Raw genomic sequence first — 10277 nt, forward strand, 5'->3', positions numbered from 1 at the left:
TTCTAATTAAGTAATCACCTACGAAGTATTATGCAATTGTAAATCTCTCAACATTAATGATTCACGTTTTCGGTCATCCTTAGTTTACCATTTCATATCCAAAAAATAAAGCAAATGTCAAACGACCCAGGTTGAGGTTTCGTTTCACGCATAACTACAGTTCGCTTGAAATATGCAAACGAATTCCAACGGTTCGGTTTAAAATGTAAGTCACGGTCAGAGCTACCATGAAAAGTCCTGTGGGGATGAGATCGGATATGCTGCAACATTACCCCGTGGACACGTTTATAACAGAACATCACTAGAACACCAAGCGTTGTAGTTTCCAATTCTGCCACTGACTTTCTCCTCCGTAATTTTTCTCGGAATAAATTGTGATCTGCCGCCTTTGATCAACTGTTTCATTTCAAACCAAACGCTTGTACACATACGTTAGAACTGGATTAAGCTCTACCTTGTATACAGTTAGTGCAGTGTTTTTCTGATTCCCCTGTTAGTACATCGAAATTTATTCAGGATCTTCACAATATCACGGTGGTTTATTCTATGGCGCATTCGTAAACTGAAATGTCCTTCCTGAGTTATCAAATAAAATTTGAGAATAAGCTAAAATTGTAGCTTGTATATTTTATCTTATTATTAATAATCTGTGATTCAGTTTACACCTTTTCGCCTATTTTTCAGCTTCTTCAATAGCTACCAGAATATTCAGTAGGTCCATAACATTTATCCTTCGTTTTTTTCCCCAAATCCTTTCCATTACTTTTATTTGCTTTGATGAACCTCGTAGCTCAGCCGGTACAAACACCGCCCTTTGATCAGAAGGATCTTGGTTTGAATCCCGTCTATGAGGTGAGTAACCTTATCGAATTTCAACTCAAGATGAGTTAGCCAGCCACTTCATACAGAAGTGGAGGTTTTTTTACTAGAAACTCTAGGTTTTCATTATTGACACGGGAAAACCGCCCCGACGAACACACACACACACACAAATCTACATACATTAAATTCTTCGTGAAATTGACGCAGCCTGCAATGGATCCTGGATAGGGAGTGGTAACTGATGACTAATATCTCATCTCCGATCTAAATGTCAATATTGGATTCCCGGACACTCCACACGCTAATAACAATACTAGTTCTCCACACTGCTTCGCTTTCTTCATTTTCTATGTATCAAATTAAGCATACATTACGATTTACCTCTTGGGATAGAGGTAAAGTCCGTTTTCCAACAGAAGAGAAAGTAGCAGTAGTTTGTCCGTAATATTTGGATTATATTATCAAATCTGCAGGTTTACCAAACAATGAGGAATTAGATTAGAACAAGTTTACATTATACGTGGTTTATTAACTAAATTTTATTATATTAATGTAAACATTCCCCCCTATGCAACTGCTTGGCCACTGTTTTACAAACTTGCAGTATCTGAGTTGTCTTCGTTTTTTACTATTATTTCGTTGGGTACACACAGGTTAACGCAACTTCAGTTGATAAACCCTTATAAGGGTTCTTCGAGTCACATCGAATCCGGGGTTTTGTATGGCATTATTTCTCTTTCCTGTTAGCTTCTTCTCTTTAACTTTGATGGGTTCTGCCTTCAAATCTGTTGATTTTGTTTTAATATTTCCAATACCCGTAGAAAACATGAAGAAGCTTATTTGTAAAAAAAAAAAGCTAATTAACCAATGAAGAAACACAAAGATGGCTGCAATTTACATATAGTAAATTTACTGCACACTATTTTTAATAATTAATGGTAATTATTGTTACTAACCATCGGGTACTTCAATTTTCAGAGGGGAATTTACATATGACACGATTAAAGCAAAAATGTTAGACAAGTGGCTTCTTCAAACTGTGGCTACCCTTATTCCTTCTTCATTATTTGCCTCATCTACGAGACTTGTTTCAAATGTCACTTATTTTTTTTTTATTTTTAGAAGAAATTGGTAATGCAGTCAACAACTTGCGGGTCGAAATTCCTTGAACCTTCTTACCGTTTTGGCCCAATTATGCAGAAAATATCCAGCGTTCTTAAGCAGCGTAAAATTGCAATTGCTCTCCGAATTTCTTCCCAATACATTGCAAAGGATTGAAAGATGCTGCTGTAAATGTATCAGCAAGGACAGTGAGCACTTTTCCCATATTCCTGCCGAATTTTTCGGAAGGAATATTTGATCCTTTAAGCCACAAATTTGGTCGATGTGAGTTATATAAGCGTCTGTGAAACACATATCTCTCTCACTTTCACACCTAGTTTTGTCTGATTTGAGTTAAATTCTCGGGGAAGCGTAATCAATACATAGAACGATTGTATTCCAAATTAGTTCCAAATCGATTGGGTGATACGACTTGTGAAGATCAAATAAAAAAGACACTTTCAGGTGTCTTTTCAACATTTCGACGCTATTTTTTACTTGGATTTAATTGGACAAATGTCATTTTTTTATTTCTTCTTTTGAAGCTGTTTAAAATATGAATGACGTCTTCAGAGTTTATACATCGTTAAAAACTGAAGATGTATTTTCCAGGATACAACACATAAAAATCATTCCTTATATTCATCGAACTCGATTGCAGAGTGGATCTAAAACCTAATGGTAATGCTACAGAAACCTTAGAGATCAATCAGCCAATAACCTAGGACACGATTTGCAGAGTGATTTGGCTTCAAGTTTACTGAAACATTTACTATGAAATTATTCACATGTGTACTAAACTATCAGACAACATAACCAGTTTCCAGCACTCGAGATGTCTTTTTTACTGGTAACCCTTTTTAACATGTTGTATTTGTTGTGGTGGTTAACTCATACCTTAATACAGTACGCAGCAATTAAATTGATGTCACCAATAAAACAATTGAGTATGTTGTGCGAGTTATTTTGCTACTGGCTACAGCTTTCCCGCGCAAAAATAGATGAAACAGCGCACAAGATATTATCGACTTCAGCCATCTCTCTTTCAGTTCGTTGTGCCTCCCTTCGGTAAAACAGCTCCTGAACTTCGGCGAACGACTCGAATATTTCGAGCAGCACATCCACGCTATGATCTAAACTTTTTCCTCAAAATCGGAGCGCTGGAAGCTAAGAGCTTGAACTCCACGACCTAATCGCATCAACGGTACACGAATCGATGGCGATTAAAAAAAAAACATCCAATCCCTTATTTTCAACTTACGTACGCAAAATGGAAAATCACAAACAGAAGACATCATCAAATTAGCAGAAGAATGCAACTCCGATTCTAAAAATATCGTCAGCTATCATCGTTTCGGACCCAAAATTAAAAGAAACGACGGAACAAACTTTTCACACCTCGTAAAAGTGACTTGTGACACTCCGTCTACATTAATAACAGCGATCAGCAACAAGATCCAGGACACTTGCCTCAATCATACGTAAGTTCTCGACAAGAACTAACATTTGCCCAGAGCGGAAAAAGACGTCAACCTCGAACCCAACTGGAAGAAAAAAGTCAAAATGGAGAAAACAATTGGATAATAGACTACAAACAAACTAATCTAGTGCAAAAATCAAGTGACGCAATATTAGCCACCATGAGACTGGTGTCACTGCATAAGAAACGTGAAAAACAATTCGGGTAAAATGTTTACCTCACAGAACCTTGCACATCCACTTCACCAACATCTGAGGCCTAAACTCCAACCTAAATAGTGTCCACTACTATCTTAAGTCTACCAAACCCGACCTGGTCTTTCTTGCAGGAACACAAATCCCATACCCCCCCCCCCATCACTATTCATCTCAACTTAACAAATTACACACTATTTAGCTGCTTTTGACTCACGAGTGGCATCTGCACATACATCCAGTCCGACTGGATGTATGTGCATATGTCAGTGGGCATCCAACCAAGATTTGCCCAAATTTGACCATCTTTTGTTGGAAATATCCGTTTCCCCACTCAACGACATTCATTTGCTGTTTCTATCACTCCCATAACGCAAGTTAACCATTCTGAGCTATTTAATTTATTCTCCTTAAAAAGTCTTAATTTCCTCTTATTAAAATATAATGATCTTCTAGAAATTTGATATTGGCAAAAATCTAGAAGTTCATTATTTCTAGAAAATCTCTGAGTTATTCTGACATCAGAGAATGTTAGAGTAACATTGAGAGGCGACAGTGCATACATCCGTTCTGATATTCCTTTCCAGAGAGCACCCAACCCAGAATCGCCCAAATTTAACCTTCGTTTGTTGAAAGTATCCCTCTCCCACTCAGTAAAATTCATTTGCTGTCTCTATCGTTTCCATAATGCAAGTTAACCACTCTGAACGCTTTAATTTCCTCTCCTCAAGAATTGATTTTCTCCAGTCCCTCTTTCCCAACAGAGAAATTATCCTCTTAACAGATTTTAATGTCCATAACACCAACTTGTTTCATCCTCAGTTGTACAGAACTTGAAGGCAGATATGCTGAAACATTTGCCATCACCAACGTCCTTACACAACTTTTTTAAACGACAGATGCCACATTAACCGAACATCTTAGATCTCTTCCACCACAACGAGCATTCAAAATGCAGAGTGAATGTAGTTCCCCCCCTTCGGCAATTCTGACCACAATCTAGTGCTCACCTTTTCCCAAATGCAATAACGCTTACACAAACACGCCCATACAAGGGTAGTTTGCGACTATAGCAATTCCAAGTGGGACATTTTCCGTGAATTATTATTATTATTATTATAAAAACACCTCCTGGATTCAAGACTCATCAAGGGAGGCTATAGTAAGATGTATTCTAACAAAGTTATTCTTTGTCATACCTTATCTTAAAATGGATCATCGGTATCTATTTGATAAGCAGCCCTTAGGATTTATATGTCTCAATCATATCGCCCCCTCTTCCGCCTACTGACTAGCGTCTGTAATACACATTCTCTCAACCACTCGTCATATTCGGTGTTCCACAATCTCGATACTGATTTCGTTATATGCCTCTAAATTCTTTCCACAGCTTGCTTTTCACCTAGAAATGAAGATGATCAAATCGATGCACAGTAGTCCAGATGTGGTCTAATGAAAGCCTTGTATACAGCGGAATAAAAACATCCTTATCTCTACTTATCAGTGTTATTTTTAGTATATCTTTGCGCTGTTTTTATATTTTTTGCAATATGTCCCTTGAACTTCAATTCTTTATCCACCAATATCCCAAGCTTCCTCAACCTCCTGTAACACAACGTCTCAAGTATGATACGAAGATTTAATTTTTGAGATCCAAAATATAAAACTTTACATTTACTGGTATTACATTGACATCCCCACTTTATTCAAATCGCTCTGAAGCACCAGTACATCTCCATCATACCTAAGAACGTTTCCCAGATTAGCACCATCAGCAAACAGCTGAACATGTGCTCGCAGACAATTTGCAATATCATTAATAAACAAATTGAACAGCATCGGCCCTAGAACAGAACCCTTTGGGCTCTACTGGCAACTCTCCTCGTGAGAGAAGTGACACCTCAATACACAACCGTTTGATATCGATTAGAAAGCTAGTCTGTTATTCAATCAACCAACTGATTTTCCAGTTCCATTTGCCTTAACTTATATACTAGTTTATTATGTGGTAGTCTTTCAAATTCCTTTGTAAAATCCAGAAGTATCACTCTATATGAATCACCCCTCTCCGAAGCGGCAGTCACCGTATTATAAAACGTTAGCAAAACAAGACCTCTCTTTAAGAAACTTATGCTGATCCCTATAAAGAATTCTTTTATCCGAATTTTTAACGAAGAGATCTTAATTTAAATTTCAATAAAATCAGTAATGATGGATGTCACCCATGATAATATAAAATTGTATTATTTCCTTATCAAACTATTATTTTTATGCAAATTCTTGAAATGTTAATTTTAAATATCTATATTCATCAAAATAAAGAACGAAGGATGTTCTTTCGTGTTCTGATTATTATTAATATATCAAATAATGTTTTTACATATTTATCATAACTGAGATGTTTTTTATTATTTGGATTACGTGGATAAAAATCCTTTGCCTTTTATTGATAATGCAGGTAAGAATTGCACCTTAAAATAAATGAAGAAGAAAGAAATTTCTCTTGCAATCTGTCTAACGCACGATAAATACGTGTAGATATAAGGAATGTGCTTGATGAATTCTCTTCTTAAAATTAATTTTTTCATCATACTTAGAAAAGCCATTCTGCTTGAAATGGTTTTCAATATATTATACCCAAACAACATTTTAGTTTTGATACATGAGTGGTTTATTAAATGTGTCAATTTAATAAATAATTACCGAAATTATTATTAAAGTTAAATTAAGGTTAAAAGGAATGACGCAAGTCGAGAATGAAAATAACAAAAATTCATTTATTTAAGACATTAAAATATAAAGTTGTTCACTCTCTTACACATCATTTGCCGGCATCTTACAAGTAACTAGGACGTCATTCGAGCTCTCACTGGGGATTTAATTAATAGTTTTGACCCCATGAACCGTAACCCGCTAAGTTTCAGCGCTTGACCAACATGTTCCAGAACTGAAAATTGTACAATTGCAAATTTTTCCGACTCTCCCGTTTTCCTGTTGCGAAAGATTTTAACGCCAATAACATCTCCGCACGAAACGAAATGCTCCTTAAGCCCTTCCTCTGTGGCACCGGTGGGAACGTTGTATACGAACACCTTGAGGGAATCCTTCATGTAATCAACTTCTCGACGGGTGTCACTTTCTTGCTGCTTCTTTCCAATAACATCATTTGTCAGATTTTCTTCAGGATACCGATTGACGTCGGATTTCATTCTCTCAATGAACAGTTTCGATCCCATGAAGGGCGATCCGTTCAGTTCCAGTGCTTTTGAAACGTGTTCTGGACTGGTGAATTTTATAAACGCACTTCGCTTTGAATCTCCCGTTTTCCTGCCCTTTAGAATATTCACTCGAAGAATGCGACCGCAGGAGACGAAGTGCTCTTTAAGGTTTTCCTCGGTTGCACTGCTAGGCACGTTGCCTACAAAGATTTTACGAAAATCCGTTTCACCATCAAATTCTTTTATGATTTGCCTACAACAAGCTGCCTCTTTGACCTGCAGAAGATGCGTTTGACTCCCTCTGCGTAGTTTCTCTGTTTTTCCATTAACGCCTTTATCTGTGAACATTTCAAGCATCTTTTTGGGAAGTAGTGAGGAATGCATTACCGATTTGGTGGAGACTGCTGATGTTTGAGAGCCTTCGTAGGTTTTATGGCTAGGAGGATCAACACGAGAAGAGGAAAGCAGATTTGAATTTTCTTCTGCAAAGAGCTGAAATCCCAAATTATGTTGGTGAATTTAATTTTCGCCTTCTTTTACTTGCAAGCGTGCATTCTTTTCGTTTCCTTCCGATGCTTCTGGTGAGTTTTGCGAACTTAAATTCCTTGCAAACCCTTTCAGCTCTTCACGAATGGCAGCAGATGAATCTTGATGACGATGCTGTTGGAAAATGTAATAAGATGTCAAGTTCGTTTCTAGCAAAGTACAGATTTCGTCGATTATTTTGGGTAATGCAGGCTGTGCTTCGTTATATTCATTTGCTTCTTCTTTTCCTTGCTGGCCTTTGCATTTTCCAGGCTGCGCTTCGTCACTTTTCATCAGTAATTTTTCAGCAACACATCCCACATTGAAATGAAGTAGAAATCTTCTTGGTCCATTGTCTGTAAACGTCGGCTCGATCGTATCGGCATTACCAGTTAAAGGCAGTTTCTCTTCTAATTCGGATATGGAGTTTGGAAGACTTGCGTTGAGTAGCTGATCGGCCATCCTTTAAATCCAAATGAAACAATCTAAACAAAAAAGAAAGACAAACGAGTTTAGTTGTATGTTATAGTTAATGAAATAGACGACCAATAAAGTGATTATTACGCGAATTATATAAATGTTTTGTCTTCGAAATATGAATTAAAGTAATTTATTAAAAATAGAGTTAGAATTATCAAAAACATTTGTTATGCTTGTTTAATACATTATATTGTTAATTAAAATTAATCTGTAAGATAAAATATATAACGATTTATGAAAAATAAATAAATTCTTACCTTTCTTATTCTTTCCTATAAATTCTGCAATTTGCCAACTCTAACTCAATAACTTGATAGTGAAGTAAGAATCTCAGAAAAAAAGTGAAACAAAAGCCAAATTGCTTATATATATATATATATATATATATATATATATATATATATATATATATATATATATATATATATATATATATATATATATATATATATATATATATATATATATATATATATATGAGTTCATACTCTCGAACCGATAGTTTAGAATAATTATGTTTACACCAATCCGGTAAAGGTTTCAGCTAAATTATGACAGAACATTTATTGAAAAATTTGGTATTTTGCTTTCGAGAATATAAAATGACGTCATAACGCTATGACGACATTGTTTAGCTTTTAAGAGTGTTTTAAAATACTTTTACATTGTAACTGTATTTTAGATTGTCAGTACGTTTCATGATTTATATATTTTTTTATTTTCAATTTTTAAAATAGCCTTCTGTTTTATGTGTAATTTGTAAGATTTCATGTTGTAAATTTATTGATTATAGATTCAAACTGAAATCCAAGTAGTAATAAAATCCGCTTGTTCTTCGATCTTCTTCATTAAATTAAGAGACTGCACCCTTAAATGATATTTACAGATATTCATTCGCAACGTGTTAGATCACACGAAAAACATAATATATTAACTAATAATATTTGTTATAGGACTTATATTTTGACCTCACTATTATAGACGACGACAGATACATACCAGGTAGAAAGACAAAAATGGATTGATTCAAAAAAGTGAGATCCGCATGATGTTAAACATAAAATACCGTGATTATTTAACTTGAAGGAAAATTTCCTTATTTTCTCGAGTAATCAAAAAAACCGATTATGGCACGAGCACCTCCTGAAACAATTAGAACAATTAGTTTTGCTTTGCGTTATTTTCAGCATCCGAAAAGAAAAAACGATGTTCGTGTCAGACAATGCAGATAGAGATTGAGAAGTTGGAAAAAATGCTTCCATTGTGTACAATACGAACTTATAAATAAAAAGAAATCAGTCGGTAACTCCTGTTCAATACAAACGTTTTAAAAAAGGCAATTTTCATTGAATTTTAAAATGCTTTTTGAATCGAAGAGATAAAACCTTACTAATTTCGAGTTACATGAATTAGGCCGAATTTCATATTACAGTAGAAATCAGTTTCGTTGAATTAATAAAAAGATGAAAAAAAGAAAAGGAATAAAATTTAATCGTAAGTCAGAAATTCAATAATAATAATTAAAAGTGAATTTGTCCTATTGTCGTTCACAATTCAAAAATAAATAAGCCAAACCTACCAGGAAAATTATTACACATTAAATTTTTTAGCTTGTCTCATCGTTATAATTGTATGTACCTTACGTTACGCACTTAGTTTAGTAATTAGTAATTATTTGTTTAATATTATACAGAGAGAAGTAAGAATAAATTGAAAATAAGGAAGTTCATTCGCCAGCGAAAACTGCCAAAAAAAAAAATGCTGTATTTCAGATAGCTTAAGTTTTGATATTCAGTGAATGTTGCAGAGTTTGATTCCATTCAGCACATGCAGGGCCGTCGTTAACATTTAGGCAAACTAGGCAACCGCCTAGTTGGCCTGAAAGGGCGCATAAACCTCAAGCTATGCTTTATTCATACTTTACTAAAATATCAAAATTAAATAGTGATATATGATTTAGGTATCGATTCTTTTTCGTTATCCATTATACATCGCACTATTTTACTGTTCAACTCTTGGTTCTTTTTTGTTCCTTGCCTAAATGATTTGAACTTACCGTTATTTAAAATTCAGTTAAGATAAATATTTTAAAACATTAACATTTTAAAATATTAAAATTCGGTATTTTATAACTTTTTTTTTTTGTAAATGAATTATAATAGGGAAATTCAAATTAATTAAAAAATAAAATAAAATAAACCCTATTAATTTAACTGAAAGATAATTTTAGTTTGTTTAATGTCAATTAGAAACATTTCAATTCATGTGGGGATTTTCCAAACAATGTGTGGGGATTTTCGGGATTTAAAATTTCATTTAAAAAAATATCCAACTTGTGAAATAAGGAGCGCACTTGTGAACTTTGACTACAGTGCAAAATAATGTAGCACCGACAGTGAGCACATGATATTTCTAATCTGAGCTACTCTTGCTGCAAACAACAAAATCATCAATTAC

At 34.6% G+C, this 10277-nt stretch overlaps 1 protein-coding gene across 1 annotated transcript; it reads right to left on the reverse strand.

Moving 5' to 3' along the window:
• Positions 1 to 6443: 6443 nt before the first annotated feature.
• LOC150102080 (uncharacterized) lies at positions 6444 to 7199 on the reverse strand. Its single transcript, XM_090399966.1, has one exon. It carries the CDS (start codon positions 7197 to 7199, stop codon positions 6444 to 6446), a length of 756 nt encoding a protein of 251 aa, XP_090256092.1.
• Positions 7200 to 10277: the final 3078 nt, after the last annotated feature.

The sequence above is a fragment of the Typopeltis vanoorti genome, chromosome 11 (assembly GCF_054136105.1).
Source record: "Typopeltis vanoorti isolate ZY-2024b chromosome 11, IOZ_Tvanoo_1.0, whole genome shotgun sequence".
NCBI classification, from domain to species: Eukaryota; Metazoa; Arthropoda; class Arachnida; order Uropygi; family Thelyphonidae; genus Typopeltis; species Typopeltis vanoorti.

What these genes read in the sequence shown, in the direction of transcription:
- LOC150102080 (XM_090399966.1), bottom strand. Translation starts at nt 7,199, where the DNA reads ATGCATTCCTCACTACTTCCCAAAAAGATGCTTGAAATGTTCACAGAT.